Below are 23210 nucleotides of genomic sequence, written 5' to 3' on the forward strand. Positions count from 1 at the left end.
CTGATAGTGAGTAAGGACAATGAAGGCTTGTTCAAAATAAGTGTTAGACCACCTTTTCTTGGACAATTGATAAGTGCTATGGGTTAACCTAATTTGCACTCTCTTCAATAGACCCTCAACTCACTTGATATCCTGGCAGTTTGACACCCGAGCAGTACCAAGCTCCTAATTTCAAGAACATAAACAATTTAGGAATTTCAAACTTGACCTGTTGCGTGGAATTCTTTGGACCCTTTGGAACTTTTTTCGTACTTAAACTCTTCTTGTGCACCAATCTGTATAAGACTCAACAAAAACTAGAGGATTGGTAGAGTTATGACAAACTCGCAATTGATGTATACAGAACTCCAGTAAATCACAAAACTTCATGCATAATATTTCTTAATGTCAAGGTCCATTAATGCTCTATAGATCTCATTTTAGTAGGTGGAACCAAAGTTAGCCAAAAAAGTTCACTACTTGCACTCTGTGGGAGAAATTCGCAATTTTCTCCTCCCCAAAGGTTTTTGAGATAACTTTCACTTCAGCTCTTTCACGAGCATACCTTACACTCCCAAAAACTGAATCCTCCAACAATCTCAAGGTTTAGACTCTTCTGATGGTCTTAGGAGTCACTCAACCCACTTTTGGTCTATTTCTTTGGTGGAAATTGGTTTAGTCTTATGCACACAAACCCAATTTCAGATTTGACTCTATGGGTGTGTTCCTTACCTTGAGGTCTTCCTCTAGTGCAAGTGTTGGCCTAAACTAGTTATGATAGAAGAAAGGAGAAATTTGTGAGCTTTTCCTACTCTGATTGGAAAAATGCCCAATTGCAATTCCGACACAATGGATGTGATTCTTACCCTAAAATAGACCCTTGGTACAAAACTGAGAGGAAAAATTATCTCTAGCAAAAATTCAAGAAAAAATCGCGGTTTTTCCTCTCAATCCTACTTTTGACCACTTTTTCAAACTTTGTCAATCCCAAGGTGTTCTATCCTTCTTCAAGAGTACATTTATCGATTTTCACCCCAATTGAATAACTGATACGACCACAAGCACAATTTTGATAATTTATTAGGTCTTAAGTCTAACTTTTGGCTCTACACTCACTCTTGGTGCCTAAATTTACTTTGGACTTGATGGATGGCCTTCTTGGACTAAAGTGGATGTATGGTCTCAATCTTGTAGACTTCTAAGCTCCAAAACTGAAAAAAGGAAAAAACCGTGAATTTTCTTTAGGATCCACCCATGAATGCACTTTTGGTCTTTTTTCCAATTCTATGGTCTTTACACTTCTCTTTTAGTCACAACTGGTAGCTTGTAGCTTGTTTTAGCCTTGAAGGTTGGAGTTAGCAAGTGGTTAGTCCTCTTGACATCTCCTTGCGACTGGCTCTTTCTCACCTCCCTTTGTAGGTCAACTTGCAACAAAACTTCATTCGTGTGCTTAAGCAAGCAAGTTACACACACTAGCCTATTCCCAAACACAAAATTTTATCTAGTTCAGATATAAGGGAGAAAATCGCGCTTTTCACTCACGGAAGCTGAATGTTCCTTCTTGAAAAATCTGACTGTGGTTGTGCATTCACACACAATGTTGTACATGCATTTCATGCCCTAAATCACAAACTTTCATAGATGCACTATCCTCCCTTGAGCTTTCACTACTTTTGACAAAAGATCTGTTCAGTGACATGTAGATCTAAAACGATGAGAGAACTTGTCGAACTTGTTTACTTATCGTACTCCTAAAACAAAAGAAATCAACTGAGAAAAGGCTCAAGAATCTCAGCAAACAATTCTCTAACAAAACTTTGATTTTTTTATTTTTTTCTTGCGTTTTTCTATCCTAGTGCAAGCTTTACCACTCTATCAGTCAATGAAGTCTTGCACTAAGATCCAAACCTATGAAAAACACTTAACCTAACTGAATTTCTCTCTTGCGACAAGAAACTGACCACAATCACACAAAACAAAGACCAAGGAGACCCTGATCTCCTTTTCTAACCTGTCTTATCTACTAATCTACCTAAGGAAAATCCGTCGGACTCGACTATGTTCACACTAGCCTAGCTACTCGTTCTTCGACAACGATGCCAATGTCTCGAGACCCAACGGTCAACACCTATCACATCTTAGAAAGACACGGAACCAATACTTAAATGTTAATCATGAGAAGCAAGTGACTCGATTAGGACATGGAGGCACGCCAAGAGGTTTTCAATCTCTCATTTGAATATAGTACGCTCCACTTTGACGTTCACTATGTGTTCTATCTACCAAAAACTTGCATCCCTTCACACATCCACATGAAAACCCATCAGCGAATCAACTCTGCATGACTCAAAACTTATTAGAAAAATTCCTTAAGCTATTCGAAATAGAACTAGGTCATCAAACTCACCATCATACCACATGGAAAAAAGGAAATTTTCTAGAGCAGGCTAGTTGCAAGTCGGGATCTCAGATTTCAGACTTGTCTACTAGGTTCTCCTAAGTGTTGGGAACTTTGTGTAATTAACAATATCACAATACAACACTCAGTAATAGTGCCATATGTCACCGAAAAAGTTGCAAAAGTCATTGCTCGATTCTTGTGACGTGCTTGCAATGTGAGTAGAGTTCAATGATACAAACACAATGGTCTCCTCAAAAATCCGATGTGACAACTGTGCGGTGTAGTGCAAAGAGACCAGTTCAAAGTAAAAAGAAAAGGCACACTGCGTATAGAAGAACACTTTATCTCCTCACTTTCTTTATAATAATGCGAATTTTACAAAATTTATAAAGTGTTGCTTTTATACCGTGGCTCCAGGTTTTGATGATACAAAGGTTAAATTTTGTAGCAATAGTAACAAAAATTACATCTCAGGCTCATAACATTCATGTCTTCAAAATTACAAAATGATAGCGGATACGGATTTTGACAAATATATTACAATAGATTGGGATTACAAAGATAAAATGGATCTTGGTACACACTTGACCCTCATTGTCGTTGGAATCTTCCAACACCTAACCATCTAGCATCTCAAAACTTGCTTTTCCTTCAACCAAGGAGCAATCAGCGTGCTCCTCAAAGCGCACACACCTGACAACACACATATGTCTCTCTATAGCTCAAGTGGAATCACAACATCTTGATCCTCTTGAAAAACCACATTGAATAGCCATAATTCACTGCAAACACTTGTCTATACATATCCAAGACCACAATTGCACACAAAAACACATTTTATTGTAGCTCAATAATCATAATCGCTTCTTAATTCTCAACCACACAAATTAAACCTCTCTCTTCTCATACACACCAATTGACTCAAGAGACTCACACATAGCCTACGCACACCGATACCTTTGCACAAGAGAAGAGAAGAGAAGAAGGGATATGGGGGACACACCAGAGACAATGCAATCAAAGCTTGCTTGTTTCCCAAGTAATTAGCTATGGTGGAGCATATACAAAAAGGAAATCTCGGAACTCGGTTTCCTTATTTGTCTTGCCCGCGGCTTGAGAAAAAATAATAGGTTACAAAAACTAAAGTATCTTTCAACTAGTGAAAAATTAGCTTATGTGTGTGAAACGTAAAAATGTTTAGAACGGCCTTTTCCTTCTCTACACTAGCCAATGAGTGTTTCAAAAAATTTACGGAATAGGAATTTATGGCCCTCCTCATGCAAGAAAGTTAAGTCACTCACCCACTTTCTTTTTCACCACTCACCACATGGCCTTCACTTCCCAACTTGCCTTGCATGTTCTAAGAGGCTTTTCACATGAAGAACCTTCTTTAAAGCATTGCATCTCTACCTTGGTCCACATAGCCCCATAAGCTATACACATTACGAACTCTTTTGCCTACACTGGGTCTTCATACATGCTTTGACATTCTAACAACCATTTGTAAGCACCCTTGACACTCTTTTCATGTTTTTTTGGTATCGACACTTTTTGGTTGCACCACCGTCCATATACATCTTCAATGGTGAAGAAGAATACATACATAAGAAAACCATGACATGTAATCTCTCCTACATTTGGTTGCTCATATAGATTATTTCCAATGCATATAGATATCCATAAGAGAAGTCATCGAGACTCTCACAAGCTTCTTGTTTATATTTCTCTAAAATTTACCACATGCTTGTGTTCTTTCTTGAGCGTGAAAAAATTTATCAGTTGACTTTCCACCTTTTTCTCTTTTTTTGAAGGAGTGCTTTGTATGCATGTAGGCAATTTCAATAGTCTTCTTTACCCTTATTTTCATTTGAACTCTTTTCGTGATTCTTTGCATTCCATATCAAACCATTTCTTTTTCGAGCTACCTTCATTGATGCCTTTGTGAGAGATATGCTTCATGACAAAGCATTCCTCTGCACAAAAACAAATGACTTGCTTTAAAATTTTTTACTTGTATTTTAGTATTAGATTATTTGGGTGTTTCATCTTATGTAAGATTTTTTCAACCATGTCAATTATATGCATGCATGCTTGTTTAAAGCCCATGCACAAAGATGATTGCACTACACTATGATTGTAGTTTCCATTAATGGATCTCTCCATACATTTAAGAGCATTACATAAAGTCCACCTATCCGATTCTAGATTCCATGGGCCATGTGTAAAGCTTTGTATGCAATCCAAGATAGCTTCCAAAAATGACATACAATCAATCACACTGTCTCCATTCCTTTTTTAGATGTAATTCCCTCGATGCTATTTCATAAAGATACACCATTTACAATGAGCATTCCGATGTTGTTTCTCATATGTAAAAGTGAGTTTTGGCATTGATCCGGCTCTTTTTATTACTAGAGATTTAAACATATATGTGTACATCCTCTAATCTCCTTGCAACATCTAGCATGCCAAATTGTTATGTGTCATGTTGCAAAGTTCTTTTGCGTACGTTCATATCTCCAAAAACAATAACCTCACCATTGTCCTTGAAGTGAACGTCGTCTTCCTTTTGATCGACAAAATGGGATCTTTATCCAAACAAGCATAAAAATCATAATATAGAATGTATCTCATCACAGAAGTAGGTATGTCCGTTGGTGTAATTTTTTCAGCCATACGTAAAATTTATTTTTGTCTTCATTGACAATATACACAAAATTTCAATATGTTCTTGATCATGCATGCCACACCTCCTTATCCTCTTTGATGCCTTTGTATTTTTATTCGTCCAATCCAAAAATTTGTTGGACATCATGCTTCCATGTTTAAACAAGAAAGATGTTATCTGATTCATTAGTTCTCATTTATATGAATTCCAGTATTCCTTTGATATCCATCACAATTTCAAAAGCACACTCGCAACTACGAGTTAGTCTCCTTAGTCGTGTGTCCCTATTATCACATAGCCTTGCTTCCTCTTCAAATGTCTTTTCTTCATTAGGTAGCTCCTTATGATTTTTGTGTCTCTTCATATGCTTCACAATGAGCGCTTTGTTCCACAAGGATGGATCTTCGTTTGCTAAAACAACCCATCCCTTTGAGGTAGATCCAACTATTGTCAAGGATAAACTTCTGTTTTGTTTCATCAACCATAATAAGCCATTCTCTTAAACAAAGAGCTCCTTGTTTTCCGACTCTATGTGCAACATTAATCATGATTTACAGACATGCCAAAATGGGTTTTGAAAAGCTCTTCAATGAAAGCTGCAAAATATGATGTTTCCAACTCTTTCAATGCATATGTGCTTGTCAACTTCACTCGATCACTCTTTTAAAGCAATCATGTCCACAAGAGAGCACTTAGATTCTAGCATTCATGCTCAAGTTACACCAAGCACATCATTTGCCTTTCACCTTTTGAGATGCTCATTCTCGACAACAAAAACTTTCAAGGTGTCATTTTTCATTGCTCTACATTGCTAACAGTCGATCACCCTTTTAAAGCAGTCATGTCCACAAAAGAGCACTTAGATTCTAGCATTTCATGCTTAAGTTACACCAAGACATTATTTGCTTTTGACCTTTTGAGATGCTCATTCTCGACGACAACAAACTTTCAAGGTCCCATTTTTCATTGCTCTACATTACTTGTTAGCAATCTCTTGCAATGAGACCAAGCAAGCCATAATCATGGCATCCATTGTAGTTGATGATGTGTTGGCAATGAAATCTACAATCTTTGAGGAATTTTTCCACCATAATTGTGGATTTCACTGATGAAGGCCCGCATGAGTTGCAGTAGACATCCCCGACAAAATGGATCAAAAATCTTAGGCTACCGCAACTCAATTCTGAAATGTTACTGCACCAAGCCTACCATTGATCAGCATGCCCTTGCATGAGAAGAGTTCGGATTACAATAGCTAGCACAAATGCTGTCACACTCAGCGCGTGCGAGAAATTAGAAAAGTTGCTACGCGTCCAATCAAACGGTAGGATTAGTGTTGGAGTTGAAGTTGGGCGGGCATGGGAGGGTGATACAGTTTTGGAAAAAGTCTCGCTAAGCTAGACGGCCAACTAAGTTGGGGAAACATGGACATCATCCCAATGTGACAGGTGAGTCCGTCGGCACATTCGTTGATTGGTTGGGAAGAGAATAAACATTGTCTACATGTCCCAATGTGACACGGGCGTTAGAAACTAGCGGTTTCAAACTGACCTATCGATCTGTATGGCCCCCACCACTGACTTCGACAACGGATTATGGATACAGGAAATGCACTTTCCCTTTGTCCCCAGTCCCCCCACACAAATGCACACACGTCTACATAGAGGTGAAATGGTCAACAAATAGTGACGTAAAGGTTTGTGTAAATGTTGAAAGAAAAGGAAAGTTTTTTTATGGCCTTCAAAATGAAAAAAATTGAATCGTCCTTAAGATGACACTTATTTTTTCCAAACTCTATATAGAAGTAGTAGAGATGCCTTGTCTGTTCCGATGAATCTACTTAAACAAGGTGAAAAAATCACATAGACGTTTTAAGATAAAATAAAGTAAAAAATAAAAATAAAATAATAATAATTAAAAACAAAAAACAAAATAAAGAGACCCCATTACAAACTAAAAAATAGATCTAATAAACATAGATACTAATTAAACAAATTCTTAAGAAAAGTAGGTTCAATAAGAGTAAAAAATACAAAAATAGTCCCCAAAGAGTTGGTCTAACGGTAAGGCTTTGGCCTCTCAACCTATGGGTTGTGGGTTCAAATCTCCCGTTGGGTCACACTCTAGAGGGACACCTTGTGCTCACCTGGTGTTCACGTTGCTAGGGCTCTTGCCCTTGGACACTCGAGTGCATCCTCCTCCTGGGGTGGGTCACCCGAGGAGGAGGTTCCTAGCTGGTTGCTACGAGTTCTCTTCGTCGTTCCCAGCATGTGGTGCATCAATTAGGTGGCCATGGTGATGCCTACGCGTGGCTCTTGCCCGATGGTACGCGGCCCTTGCCCGACCATGTAACATGGCTAATATTTGGAAGGGACAAGCACCTCCCCTGTGGGCCCTATGGTGTGTCGAAAAAAAAAAAAACAAAAATATTTTCATGAAACGTCCTTTTAAGAGATCTTAAATGAAAAGATTCTTTTACAAATCAAAATATTACATTATTTCACATCATGTCCATTTAGAAGGCCTTAAATGAAAAGATTTTTCTACAAATCAAAATATTACATCATTTCACATCATAGGATCAAAATTCTATGAATGTACTACTAATGCTTTGTTCTTTAAGGTTTTCTAAAGCAGTTTAAATAAACAAAGATAAAATAAAAATTTTAATGAAATGGAGCCCATGCTCTTAAATGAAATGATTTTTTTACAAACTAAAATAACAAAAAAAAAGTGGAAGAGGACAAAAAAGACTTTGTGTGACCCTATTTTCAATGGTCCTCTTTAAAGAAAGAGGTACACAAATATCAACACCTTTCACAAAAACCAAAAAATAATAATAAAAAACAAGCAATTGTATACGGGTCCTCCATTCAATCGACTTACATCAACGGTCCACAATTTGCACCCAAAATCCACACACCTCACTATGGTCTTCTGCAGACCAAAAAAGCAGCTTAAAATTGTTGCCGTGTACAAGTAGATCGAACTAGATTGAACGGTTTCTACAAAGGGTAAATCAATTGTTGTTTAGAAGTTTATTGTGAAGTGACTTACAATTGTCGCCGTGTGGAAGTAGATTGAACGGTTTCTACAAAGGGTGACTCTATTGTAGAGAGAGAGAGAGAGAGAGAGAGAGAGAGAGAGGTTTGTTTGCTCAACTGCAAAACCAATGTTGCAATTTGCCATTTTTGTGTATATTGATCCAGCTTTTCACGACTTTTACAAATACCCTTTTCACGTTGTGTGATGGGGAAGGGCATAGGACATATGTACAGCACATTAGAATTATTTGTTGTACTGCAAGCCGCTAATAACGCAATTCTCCAAAGATAGGATCAATGTTTCCCTTCCACCCATTGTGGTAGAGCTCCAAAAGCCTCTCTGCTGGTGTTATCCCTATCAAAACCACCCCATTTAAAAGCACATCCATTACTCCGTCACCTTGTAAGTCAATGCAAAGATATGTACAATCCTCTTCAAAAGACACCACTATTTGCCCCATGCACAAGGAAGTTTGCTCGACTCTCAAGTATGAAGTTTGGGAAGCCTTCCAAGTATGAAATTTGGGAAGCCGTAAGGTAAACCTAAAACTCACCACTTGTATGGCATTTGTTGATGATGGAAAAAACAATGTAGATAACAGTAGAACCGTACACACACACACACACACGCACACATAAAACATGACAACACCTGTTTGTGCAACCTCCCAACTTTGATCAAGAAACTCTTCCTCATCGAATCCTCGCCTTTGCAATCCCTCCTGTAAAAATCAGAAGAGCCAGAAAACTCAGAAAGCATTAAAATATATCCAGACCAATACGACCCATCTCAAACCAACTGAACAGCCTTATATTGTTGTCAAACCTTTGCCAACTTCACAACATCTTGTGCTACATGTTGAAGAAAAGAGTCTCTGAAAGGCACCTTCAATCCCAGTTTTGGTACCTTAACACATGTCAATTTTCAAACAGGGATAATGAGAAACAAATCAATAAGAGGGAATCCTAGACTAAATGCAGCAGCAAGAAAGAAGAGAACAGAAGAAGAATTTATAAACAATCACTACAAGATACTTTTGCAGACCAATCAAGCTCAGAACTTAGGCAGTAAAAATCAACCCTTAATGGTCTTTCCAAGCCCAGGACTCAGGTTTGTTACCTCTTCTCAATCCCCTAAAAGCCACAAAAAGCACCAGCCGAATGCGTGTGAGCTGTGGTAACTGCATGAAGCTGAAGAACACATTATTTCAATACCTATATAAATGTATAGAGCCCTATTCATATATGCATTGAGAAACCGTCCATGACGTTGTAGTCAGAGGAAACCCTCCATGACGTCGTAGTCAGAGGAAACCCTCCATGATGTCGTAGTCAGAGGAAGAGTCACTAGCCGCTATGTCCGAGGCAGTCAGTCAGGCAGTAAAAATCAACCCTGAATGGTCTTTCCAGACCAATCAAGCTCAGAACTTAGGCAGTGAAAATCAACCCTGATTGGTCTTTCCAAGTCCAGGACTCAAGTTTGTTACCTCTTCTCAATCCCCTAAAAGCCACAAAAAGCACCAGCCTAATGCGTGTGAGCTGCGGTAACTGCATGAAGCTGAAGAACACATTATTTCAATACCTATATAAATGTATAGCACCCTATTCATATATGCTCCACATGCACACACGTTTATCTAGCCAAGAGACTGCCATTTCTAGCACTTAGCTGGTTATAATCCTCTACTCAAAGCTTGTAATCTTGGAATTGCCGGTGGTTTGGTGGCTATTCTTTGCTCACTCGCCATATTTGGCAAGCACCCACTGGATGCAAATGTACATGGTCATTTTTACAGTTACAAGGTTCAATGAGACCCATGTGCATAGCATTCTATTAAAAAGACTTGCAGCCCATTTTTCTCCATCTATATCACCCGCTATAAACAGCCATCTGGTTATATCTCTTGCACACAAACCAAAATCATACACACTCATTGTTTCATACGGGATGGAGGCATCCATCCTACACTATCTCACCCGGGCAACTTCAATTGGAATCTACGGCTGAGGTGATTCGGGCCATCTGATGCACATTTGTAAATTCAAAACATCAGGTAAATCCGGGGCGAAAAGTAAATTCGAGTAGGCTTGTAGATTCGGGGTGGTCCGCAACCCCCACATTGAATTCACAGCCTTCCCCATTCACAGCCTCCCCCACTGCGATCCATGTGCACTAACTACTATGCCTGCTTGCCTTCAATGAAATAGGGGATTTGAGTATGTCATATTGGGGGAAAATTTGTAAATTTGGGATGCCTCCGCGCCGCCAGATTTGATGGCCCACGATTTACGCGCCCCCCATTTTCCCTCTCCAACATTGATCCCATTTGAAGCTACCCGTGTGATATAGTGATGAGGACAACCCATCGCGACCAGGTTGCTCTTACATAGTTCCCCGCCCGCCTCCACACACGCACGCACAACACAATTCACACACACACACACACACGCGCGCGCACGCACACACACACACACACGAGGACAGATTTGGCTACTGGTGTATCCCTTGATAAGTTTCTCTTATGCATATATAGTGTTTATAATTAGAACTTGCATTAGGCACTCCTCCTTTATTTCTCCTAGGCACTCACCTTGCATGGACATGTACTTAAAAGCCAAGTGCTCAATTCACACAAGAGTGTAAAGCAAAGGCACTTTTTCCCTCACCAAGTTTTTCCCTTTGGTTGTCAAGGTTTTAAACCCTAGTTTAGAAACACTCATCACTATCCCCGTGTACATATTCCTTCTCCATAATACATTCAATTTTAACGGACTTGCTGTCAATGCTCAATGGAAAAACAAGCATAGTGGGGATGTACAAACTTAAGCTATGCTTAGACCTAGTCTTCAAAGTCAACAACAATGTTTCATCAAAGGAATGGGAAACACATTTAGAGACAAATAAGGTCAACTTTGAACCAAGGAGTGCATTTCAAAGACCTCACGCCATGTTATGTTGGGCATTTTGACAATAACTACTCATAGTTTGGGGTGTGTGTGAGTGGTAGATTCAGTTTTTGGTTAGTCGCCATTGGTCGCTGCTGGGATGACATTCCAGGGGGTACATCCAGTTCCCAGCCCGTATTCTATGAAGGAGACAGATCCAGCATACGGGTAGGTGCATCTGCACCTACTCATCTTTCTTTTGAAAGACTGTTTGTCTGATGCAATTTCTGGTTCCTATATGCTGGAGAAAGTAAGTATATAGCACAAATAAAGGCATGCACACCTACGGTACTGAGACCTTCGACCTGCTAGTGGATTATATATCACATTTACTGGTTCATGGTTGTACACACACACCCAGCTTGTAGTACAGATTAATACGGGTAATATAGACCCGCTGAAAACATTCTAGCTGCTTCTTGGTCTAAACAAATACTGGCTGTTGTTATTTCCTTGATGTTGATGGATACTTGGGTAAATGGTCTAGATTTAATAAGACATACTTGAATACACGTATACTCCATGTATACTCTGACTTCATGGCCACCGCCTTTTATGATTTCTAAAGTTAATACATGAACTTCATGGCCGCTTCCTTTTTCTGACTTTTGAAATGATTACGTGCTTTTGATGCTTAATCAGTCTTAACACTACTCATAAAACCCATCGCCAAGGATATAGTGGGAGATTATCTCCTTTGGCCTTGGCCTTGGTTATGTGGATATACTTTTGTTGTTGCATTAAGGAAGTAAGCACATGGTTATTAGATACTGGCCACATTGAAAAACCGGTTTTGGATGCCGTGTCATCTCTCTTTCAGTATTGTTCAGTTCTTTCAATTTTTCATGTGTGTTGCATTAGATCTTCGGCTTGGAGTGTCCAAGTCTGTTATAGTGGTCTCCGAGCTTAGACGATTCTTTTTCTAAGAAGGATCCGATCCCTTTACTTGTTGCACACATGGATTCAGTCGACGAATTCCGCCAGGAGGAAACTGTGGTACCCGACCACTCAGGTTCGGGAGAGATTAATGGAGATTCAAACAAACATCAACCATAATATGAAGATTCGGACGAGTACAGTCCGTCTCCACCTACCGAATACGAAAGAATGGAGATGCAGCGTCAACAGTAGGTCGACGTCAGTGCTCAACAGATGCTTCGGGATTCCAAGGATCTCTAGTATGCGAAATTTTGTATCAAGCACCTGCTTGACGAGATGCATTCTCGATGGCGTACCACCATCAGTTCACCTTTGAAGTCAGCTTTGAAGAAGATGCCTACACTAGGAACACCAGCGTTCGAGGACGCAGTAGAACGGCGAGTCAGTAGACTCATGAAGACCAAGAGACTGCCGCGGAAACACAGTCGAGCAGATACGTGTGAGATTCGAGGGTGTTTCTAGCTCATCCGCATCTTCTTATGACAGTTCAGACAATTCTCTTCTTTTTTTTTCGATGCACTAGAGGGCCCGCAGGGAGAGGTGCTTATCCCTTCCAAATATTATCCATGAAACATGGTGGGGCGAGGGCCGCATACCAGCAGGAAAGAGCCACGCGTAGGCAGTTCTTCTTCCTCTGATTCTAGTGACAAGGATAGAAAGAGCAAGAAGAGGAGAAAGACTCAGCGGCATAGCAAAGGCGAGAAGAAGACAAAGAAGAGCGGATCCCGCAGAAGATCTCGGAAGTATTTTGATGGTTTGAATGAGGATTCTTTGTCCTTTGAAAGTTCGAATTCTGATGAGACAATGTTTTCAACCAATAGAAAGTACAAGTACAGAGCCAACTAGAATGATTTTCTAAGAATAAGGGTAAGAAGCCCAAGGTTTCAAGGAGGGTACACAAGCAATAAAGTTCGATACATTTCCGGCTTTAAAGATAGCCACAAAGCCCTGGCTTTTATCCACTAGTTTGACACAGCCTACTCTGGAGGACGCTACTCAGAGCATTTCCAAGGTCCGGAGGGCGACATCTTAACTTAAGGGGAAGGCACAAACCTGGTGCTCCACCCTACTTCTAGGGAGGGAAGCACCAACGAAGTGGCTACAGTTCAAGCGAATTTTTCCTTCCTCATGTCTCACCCAGGAATACGAGTGCGATGTGATCACAGCTTGGAATCATCTAAGGATGACCAAGGAGGACACACATGCATAGTTATCCGTTCATATAACTATGCCCAACTAAGCTCGCCTTAATAATTGCATGAAGAACTAAACAACCTAAATGGTCACACACGGCATAGTTATGGCATAAAATTGGTGCTTCTTCTGAGAGCACCTGGGCGAAGAGTCTGAGAGCAAGCACATGCGGGCTCAATTGTACTTTGCTCAAAGATTGATATAAAATAAATATCGAAAGGGGCGCCTGTCTTTCGAGCCAATATCTCTTGGCACGGAATTACGCCGGGCCGTGTTGTCTCTCTTGTGATTTGTGAATAAATTTGAAGTGAATCTCTGCTGTGTCGCGGTAGAATCTTGACTTGGGGTGTCCAAGTTTGTTCCATGCCCGGTACGACTATTTACAGAGGCGGACATTACTGAAGCTCTTCAGTGACCGATGTATACTTTCTCGAACAACGCCTACCAGGCATCCTCGGGCATTGACGACGATGATGACGATTTTAGTCTGACGATGATTTTAGTTTTTTAGTTTTAGTCTTTAGTCTTTCACTTCACTCCATTTTATTTTTGTACCCAGACATTGGATTAGATCCACAAGGATTGTATCAGTTTGGTCTCATAGGTCATTTTTATTGGGTTAAAGGCCTAAATAACCCCTTTTTGTACATTTTTATACTTTGTCCAGTTCACTTTTTTTTAAAGTCACTTATAATAAAAGTGGGAAAACCCAAAACTCACTTATTGAGTTTTCCCCAAAAACGTGAGCTCTCTCTCTCTCTCTCTCTCTCTCTCTCTCTCTCTCTCTCTCTCTCTCCCTGCTTCGATCTCTGCTGCTCTATGCCTCTTGCTTCTTGCTTCAATCCTGCACTACATCGCGACGCGCACCTACCGGTACCTCCTGCTTCAGGCTTTCAACTAGTATCAAAGCCCAAGGGTTTAAAAACAGCTCTGCGCAGTCTGCTAGACAACGAGTTAAATTGCTCTCCCGCGATCAATTTCTCTTCCATCGTGAAGTCCCTTGCTTCTAGGGTCGAAGAAGTCACTAAAACTACCAAAACAGGTTGTTTTAAGGTCAAAACAGATGATCTACAAATTATTACAGGTCAAAACAGCAATACACAGGTGTACTAAAGTTGTGGGATCACATGTATTGATGTTTGCCGCGACAAATAGAGTGAAAAGCCGAGTACAGGTGCTTGAAGTTGCACATTTCAACTGAAATTTCAGATTTGGACAATTTCATGTAAAGAAATTGTGGTCTATCGTATGCAAAGTCTTGTGCTTGCTCCTCTTTGCTGAAATTTTCAGCCTATTGTATCTCTCTCGTATACACATGTGGTTGAATTAAGATGGCTTCTTTCTCTTTCCGCATCTGACACTAAAAGTTTGATGGAAATCAAACGGTTCAATGGTCAAGGCTTCGATCTTGGCAAGAACGCATGCAAGGTATCCTTTTCTTAAAGGATTGTGAAGATGCATTGGAACAGAATAAGCCACGCCACCAGGTTTGTCTAACGAAGAGTGGGCCAGGTTAAATAAGAAGGCTATGGCCTACATCAAAATGGCTATCAATAATGACATTTTGATGAACATCAAGCGTTTGGACTCTGCTTATACAATATGGTAAAAGCTAAAGTCCAATTATGAAAACGCGACGACTGTGAACTAGGTGCATTTGATGCGGAAGTTGGTGAATATGCAGCTTGATGACTCGAAGTCAGCTTTTGAGCATTTGAGTGCTTTTACAAGTGTGTTGAGTCAATTGCAGGACAGTGGGCTTCAGCAATTCGATGATAAGCTGAAAGCTATTTTCTTGCTTATGACATTGCCAGATACTTGGGAAACCTTGATTGTCTCCTTGAGCAACAGTCCCACCCTCAGGTATGAGGGTGTGAGAGGGTCTATTCTCAATGAAGAGATTAAACGCAAGTCTAGTGGGGAAGGTGGCAGTTCTGTCTACAATGCAAGAGGTAGAAATCAAAAGCGTGATGCGGACAACAGGACTCAAAATAGAAGTAAGAGCAAGACAAAGGATAAGGATGTCACTTGTTATCAATGTGACAGAAAGGGTCACAAGCAAACCGATTGCAGGTATTTCAAGAAAGAGCAAGAAAGGAAGAAGGAAACACACGATAAGAAGAAGAAAGATGAGAAGAAAGGGGAAAAATCAACAGGTGATTCCTCCAGGGATGTTGAGAATGCAAATGTATCCTCTAGTATGGTCATTGAGGAGTTGTCAGACGTTGGGGAAATTTTGGTTGCAGCTTCATGCCCCTCAAATTTGGTGATAGCTAATGTAAAAGACATGCTTATCTCGAAAAAAGATGTCATTGATGCATTGCTTAGTGCTAATGATGGCCTATCCTAGTCTTGGATAGTGGACTCTGGTGCTTCATTCCATGTGACTCCATCTTTGGAGTGTTTTGCTACATATGCTGCAGGCAATTATGGCAAGGTGTACCTTGGTGATAATTTTGCTTGCAACATTGAGGGAATGGGTGCCATACGTTTGACTTTTAATAATGGTCAAGAGCTTGTGTTGAATGATGTCAAGTTTGTACCAGGCATTAAGAAAAGTTTGCTATCTGTTGGCCAGTTAGATACACATGGCTATACTACCATCTTTGCTGGGGGTTCATGGAAGTTGCTTAAGGGCTCTATGCTTGTTGCAAAAGGGTCTAAAAGAGGTACTTTGTATTATTTTCGATGCAAAGCTTTGCCTGCCAAGTTTCTTGCTGTTGCTGAAGTTGCTTCACACACAGAATTGTGGCATAAGAGACTTGGCCATATGAGCCAAAAAGGTAGTGATATGCTTTCCTCTTTGAAGAGGGTTGATGTAAAAGGCAAAAACTTGGATTTTTGTAACGATTGTCTTTATGGAAAGCAAAAGAAATCTTCTTATTACTTTGGTGTCTCTCGCAAAGCTAATCCTCTTGATCTAATTCACTCCAATGTATGCACTATGCCTGTTAAGTCTTTTGATGGTGCATTGTATTTTGTTACATTCATTGATGACTGTACTAGGAACGGATGGGTGCATTTGTTGAAAAGTAAGAGTGAGACTTTTAACGCTTTTAAGAAGTTTCATGCTTTTGTCACTACGCAAAAGAGTACTAAGCTTAAATGTCTCAAAGCTGATAATGGAGGAGAATATGTATCTGCTGAATCTCAATGTTTTTGTGATGAAAATGGGATTAAAAGGGAGTTGACAATCCCTTATAATCCGTCTTCTAATGGTGTGGCTGAGTGTTGTCCACGGCTAATCTTTCCCTAAGAGTTTTGGGGGGAGGCATTGAAAACTGTAGTTCATATTTGCAATCGCTCTCCTAATAGTATGCTGAAAAATGACATTCCAAAGGAGGTTTGGTCTGGCAAACCTTCCTCTTTTGATCATTTGAGAGTATTTGGCTGCGAAGCTTTTGTTCGTGTACGCAATGACTTAAGAACAAAAGCTTGATATGAAGTCCATTAAAAGAGTCTTCCTAGGTTATGGGGAAGAAGGTGAAATGGGCTATAGAGTGTAGCTACCACAGTTTAGAAAGGTAATACGCAGCCGAGATGTAGTGTTCAATGAGGCATAATTGCTTAAGAATGCTACAAAACCTGATGCTGACAAGAAAACAGTTATAGTTCAGCCTTCCGTGCCACCCATTGATGTTGAAAAAGAGCCTCATGATGCATTACCGCAAGCTGAAATTGGTAATCAGTCGGTTAAACCTTGAGCCAGAAGAGGTAGGACATAGTTTTGATGCTCCTAATGAGGATGGTCAGCCACCTGAATTGGCTGAAAATGATTTTCAGCAGTATGATAAGAGCTAAAAATGAGTTGCCTTATGATGTAGAACCATTGCCTGAGAATGTAGATCATTAGGTACGCAGGTCAACTCATTTGAGAAGGCAACCGCAGAGATTTAATCCCCCTTTGGATCATGTAATGTTGACAGATGAGGGTAAACCTCTTACATATAAAGAGGCCAGATCATGTGAGTCAAGCAGTAAGTGGGAGCTTGCAATGCAAGAGGAAATGAAATCCTTGTATGCAAATGATACTTGGGATCTTGTGCCATTGCCTAAAGGGAGAAAGGCTCTTCCTAACAAATGGGTGTACAAGATTAAGATTGTGGATGAAAAACCCAAGTACAAGGAAAGATTGGTTGCAATAGGATATGCACAGAAGAAGGAATTAATTTCAAGAAATCTTTTCCTTGTTGTAAAGCTTACAACTTTACATGTCCTTTTTTCCTCTCATTGCGGTGCTTGATTTGGAATTGAATCAAACGGTGGATGTAGACAGTGTTTTTTCATGGTGACATTGAAGAGGACATATACATGAACAACCTGAAGCAACCTGAAGGTTTTGTAGTTCCTACACGTGAGGAACTTATATGCAAACTGAAAAGGGTTCTGTATGGTTTGAGACAATCATCACGACTGTGGTATAAGAAGCCATGCAGATCATTGTTTGTATACGAAAAGGGATGAAGATGATAGTCCCATCATACTTGTTCTCTATGTCAATGATATGCTGCTTGCCGAGAAACATAATACTAGTCTTGATGCTCTAAAACGTAAGCTAAATTCAGCATTTGCTATGAAGGATTTGGGTGATGCAGAGCATATTTTGGGCATGCGTATTAAAAGAGATAGAAAGTTGAAATTGCTGTTTTTATCTCAAGAAAGGTACATTGCAAAAGTATTTAACAGTTTTAATACGGCTGATGCTAAGCCTTTTGAGGTACCTTAACCTCCATACACTAAGCTCAGCAAAGCAGATTGCCCAAAGGATGAAGTGGCATTGAAAGTAATGAAGGGAATCCCATATGCATCAGCTTGTGGTTCTCTTATCTATGCTATGGTTGCCACTCATCCCGACATTGCTTATGCAGTGGGAGTTGTTAGTTGATACATGTCGAATCCTGGCAAAGCGCATTGGGAAGTTGTCAAATGCATTTTGAGATATTTGAAAGACAATCAAAGTGTATTTATTATGAAAAAAGTGACTTAAAGCTGCAGGGATATTGTGATGCAGACATGGCAGGTGACATGGATACCAGGAAACCTGCCAGTGGATATGTATTTGCCATTGTTGGTGGTGCAGTCTCTTGGTGTTCTAGGTTGCAAAAATTGTAGCATTGCGTACTACTGAGGCTGAATATATTTCAGCCACAAAAGCTTCAAAAGAGGCCATTTGGTTGGGCAGGCTTGCAAAAGAACTTGGCATGCTTGCTCATACACCCGTGCTGGGTTGTGATAGCCAGAGTGCTGTCTATTTAGCCAAAAATGGAATGTTTCATGCGCGTACCAAACACAGATGTGCGGTACCACTTCATACGTCAGGTATTGGAGGATGGTCTAGTCACCTTGACTAAGATCCATACATAGGATAACCCTACAGATGTTCTCACCAAGAGTCTTGCTAAGGCTTAACATGAGCATTGCATACAGCTGGTGGGAGTTGGTTAACTTAAAGGCGTCATTTATGCCTTTAAGTGGGAGGTTGTTGGGTTAAAGGCCTAAATAACCCCTTTTTGTACATTTTTATACTTTGTCCAAGTTCAATGTGAACCTAAACACATTTTTTTAAAGTCACTTATAATAAAAGTGGGAAAACCCAAAACTCACTTATTGAAATTTCCCCAAAACTGGGAGCTCTCTCTCTCTCCCTGCTTCTATCTCTAGCGCTAGCTCTCTGCTGCTCTGTGCCTCCTACTTCTTGCCCCAATCCTGCACTACATCGACGCGCACCTATCCGTATCTTCTGCTTCACGCTTTCAATTTTGGCCTTTTGAAGATGTTTAATCAGCTCTTCTTGAGTCAGGACTCACATGAGGCCTGGCGTTTATTTCACGAGCACTCATCGCCTCCGACAATTACTTCTCCTGAGATTTGGGGTCAATATGTAACATCATTATATATGGTATTTGGACGCCTCCATTACCAGATCCGCTAGAGCCATGCCCGACTACTAGTACTTTCTTTACTACGGAAATGGTGAAAAAAGCCATTGACAAGAAGAGCATATGATTATGAGGGTTTAGTAGCAGAACATCTGATCCATGCAAGGGATCTACTTTCAGAAGTCCTTGCTCGTCTGTTTAATCGGGTCATGTGTGAAGGATTACCTGAATCTTGGAAATTATCTACTATCGTACCTATTTTCAAGTCGGGGGATCCTATGATACCCGGGAACTACCGTACCATTATGGTGGGTCACACACTGACCCGACTGTACGCATCCATTCTGGAACAGAAATTGAGTAGATGGGCAGAGAATGAAGGAATAAGGGCAACAGGACAAGCTGGATTCAGGAGGGGTTATTCCACTTTAGATCATATTCTTACGCTCAGAGCCATTATTGAGGAAGGAAGAGCAAGCGGGAAAAGGATGTATTGTTGCTTTGTGGATTTTCGGAAAGCTTTTGATACAGTACCAAGGGCCAGATTGATGCGCAGAATGCAAGAGTTAGGGGTCCCCAAAGAGATTATCTGGGGGATCATGGCCTTATACGGGTCAGTAATTGGTTATGTACGTACTCCAGAAGGGGATTCCGACATTGTTCATTCCACCGTTGGAGTAAAGCAGGGATGCCCACTGTCCCCTACTTTATTTGGTATGTATATAAATGAGATATCAGATTACATTGATATAGAGGGTGACAGAGGCGCTCAACTTGCAGGGTCATGGATCCCTTTGTTGTTGTATGCAGATGATATTGTATTGATAGCAGAATCACCAGATGGAATGCAGAGGTAGCTAGATGCATTACATAAATTTGCGGAGGACAGCGGACTGTCGGTAAATTTGGGTAAAACCAAAGTTATGGTGTTTAATACCACACCGCAGTGGGTTAGGAGATCGGCACCTACATTTGCATATGGCCAAGATACAGTAGAGTACACAGATGCATACACATACCTTGGTGTGGTATTTACAGGACCGAAGTTTACTCTTAAGAAAGCAGCGGATGCTAGATTGTCCAGAGCCTCTGCGGCCTTGGGAGGGTTGGAGAGGATGTGTTCACCAAGTGCAGTTTCAGGAACCACGAACGAAACTTTGGCTCCTTGATACTGTGGTGGCTTCGGCTATGCTTTATGGGGTCCAGATTTGGGGACCATCTGTGGATCAGGATAATTGGAAGTCAATGGAGAGACCTTTGGTATCTATGATTTCCCGAATGATTAGAGCCAAGGCCTCCGTACCACACGCAATTACCCGAGCGGAACTAACTGCCCCTCCAATAGAAATTGAAGCTCTTACCAGATCAGTGTCCTTTATACATGGTTTGTGGGATACAAATAATTGCCGATATACTAGATTGGCCCTCGAATCCTCTCGACAATTAGCAATGAAAGGAGATACATCATGCTGGTATGCGCAACTGTCCTCGTGGTTTCAGAGACACGGGTTCAGTATGGAAAGATTACCCCCCTTTCAATACTCTCTTGAGGCTCCATCACTGGCAATCACACGAACGAAGATTAATAAAATCATCCGCCAGGATCTTATACAGCTGGACACTAAGAGGACATGGGTAGACCCTACACAAGAATTGGGCACAAAGATGGCCGACTACAAAGAAAACTTCCTACAGCTATCTGAAGATGGTTTTGTGATTCGCCCGAGCTACATGGATACCCACCTGTCTCATGGTTTGAGATGTGCTATTGGTCAGATTCGTACATCCTCACACCAGCTGGAAATTGAATTTGGCAAATTTAGGGGAATCCCACCTGAGACCAGAATTTGCAAGTTATGCGGAATGGAGCCGGAGACAGAATTACACTACATATGCCATTGCACCGTATACTATGAGATACGTGGGCGTTTCCACTGCCTATTTAAAGAAGGCTTTGGACCTCTAGATAGAGTCATGCAATACCAGGATCAAAGATGCTTAGGCCTGTACCCTTTGATCCTTAGGCCTGTACCTACTGGAACTACATCGGCACAGGGATAATCTAATGAGAAGACAAAGAGCACTACAGCCTCAGAGGCAGATCACAGATTTCTTCGGATCGAGAGAAGCAGGAATGGAAGGAGAAGCAAGAGGCCAGCAGCGAGCACAAAGGAGTACACACATTCATACCAAAGGCACCCTCATTGACAGGGCGATTGAGCTTAGGAAATCGAGAAGACCACGACCGAGATGCAGAAGCACGCTTCACCGGAGGAGACTACAACAAAGGATTAGAAGCATTCTAGTCAGACACCCAGAATGCTCCTAAGAAGTTTATTTAATACTTTGTATTTATTTTTCACATTTATTTTCACACTTTCACACTTTTCACACTTAGTACTTTAGTACTAAGGTACCCAGACATTGTAACAGATTCACCACTTTCGTATCAGTTTGGTCTCATAGGTCATCCTGGCCTTTTGAAGACGTTAATATAACATTTCATTTCTCTCTCTCTCTCTCTCTCTCTCTCTCTCTCTCTCTCTCTCTCTCTCTCTCTCTAACGATGCTGCTTGGTTACCTTGTCGTTGCCTCAAACTTGACAAAAGCTTGAAAAAATGTCTAGTAAAAAAAGTAGACGAGAATAAGAAGAGTAGCAAAAAAGCAACCAACGCGATTTGCGAAAATCCGTACAGTTAGCGCGATTTGCGGAGATCCGTACAGCCAACGGGATTCACTGAAATCCGTACGCCCTGCCACGTCAGCAAGTGAGTGCGAAAAGCTGCCGTCAGTACAGTGCTATGTCAGACTGTCGGCGCATTTTCCCTAGCAGCCTCTGTCCGCTGGCCTGCAGGGTGTGTGTGTGTGTGTGTCCGGGTGGCTCTACCACGTCACCAATTTGTGACATACCTCCCTCTTGAAAGAATTGTAATTGCCCTCGATTATACCTGCAAATAGACAGAGGTCATAAACTGTCTTAGTAGACACTGACTATTAGTACCGACGCACTAGACACGACACATCTAGCACTTGTACAAAATGACAGTCACATCATAGGACATCGTTCGACATCACATGACAAATCACAGAAAAATTCATTCCAAACCTCAAACCATGACCATGGGCAACATATTTAGTATCACATCTAGATCCATTCCGGACCTCACTGATACCCGATTAACTAATCCTTATTGCAATCATGTCTATAGAGATTTATGAGGCCAAAATGTTGCAGTCATTTCGTCTTTCAGTTATTTCCTGCACTCAAACAAGTCAAGTACGAATCAATCATATTCTTTTTCGGGAATCCTGTCATTAAGTTATACAACAGAATACTGGCCAGCTCATTAGTATCCTTGAAACCCAAAGGGGACTTTAGTGACTTTATTCAAAATCGGGCTAATCCGTTGACAAAGGAGCGGAGTGACCCCCCTCTTATGCAAACCCGCTGCACTAGATTCACCCTCGCTAAATTCGGGGTTCTATCGGAGTAGACTATGCTAAACCGAATGCTTCAAGGTAAAGTTCCAAAATCTGAGGAGTATCTGCTAGGTCCTCCTCCTCCATCCGATGCAGGATAGTTCTTGAATTTAACCAAGAACCGCCTAATCACTTTACCTTTTATCTTTTTGTCCTTGTGTCAATTTTTTTTTTGGAACGAGTATCTCCTTGCTTTCCTCCACTTTGGGTTGCTCATCAGGCTCCCCATCAAAACTGGCACATCGCCTATAAAAGTCTTCAATAGACTTACATGAAATGCATCGTGAATCTTCCAAGTATCCAACAGCTTGAGTCTAAAAGAGACATCATTTATCTTTTCTTTTATCTGAAAAGGGCCATAATACCGCATGCTAAGCTTTGAAAAAAGCCGCTCCTTTTCGGTTCGTTTTCTTAGGCGTGCCTTCTCAAAGCGTAAGAGCACCCAATCGTCTTGTCGATCTGCTGCTTTCTTATGTCGTTGTTGAGATTTTGCTAAAGCCTCCTGGACCTTGAAAAAAGCAGTGTTCAAGTCCCTCGTGTACTAGTCGGCTTCAAAAATCTTACCTTTAGTGCTAAGGAAGGGTGAAACCTTCACAGCACCTTCAATGATCTCAAATGGCGCCTTCCCCGTCAAAGAGTGAATTGTGTTATTGTAGGCAAATTCCACCAAGGGCAAAAAA

The 23210-nt window shown here is 40.9% G+C and overlaps 1 protein-coding gene across 1 annotated transcript in view; it reads right to left on the reverse strand.

Annotated features, from left to right (window-relative positions):
• Positions 1 to 7976: 7976 nt before the first annotated feature.
• The window catches only part of LOC147424254 (glutamate--cysteine ligase, chloroplastic-like), a gene marked incomplete at its 5' end in the record, with an annotated part of 140635 nt that continues 125401 nt past the window's right edge, over positions 7977 to 23210 (reverse strand). Inside the window, 3 exons of the mRNA XM_086501562.1 lie at positions 7977 to 8447; positions 8745 to 8814; positions 8919 to 8999. Of these exons, the coding sequence (XP_086357688.1) occupies positions 8359 to 8447; positions 8745 to 8814; positions 8919 to 8999 (240 nt within the window). The remainder of the gene's footprint in view (positions 8448 to 8744; positions 8815 to 8918; positions 9000 to 23210) is intronic.

The sequence above is a fragment of the Adiantum capillus-veneris genome, chromosome 26 (assembly GCF_014529385.1).
Source record: "Adiantum capillus-veneris isolate H3 chromosome 26, ASM1452938v2, whole genome shotgun sequence".
In the NCBI taxonomy this organism is placed as follows: domain Eukaryota; kingdom Viridiplantae; phylum Streptophyta; class Polypodiopsida; order Polypodiales; family Pteridaceae; genus Adiantum; species Adiantum capillus-veneris.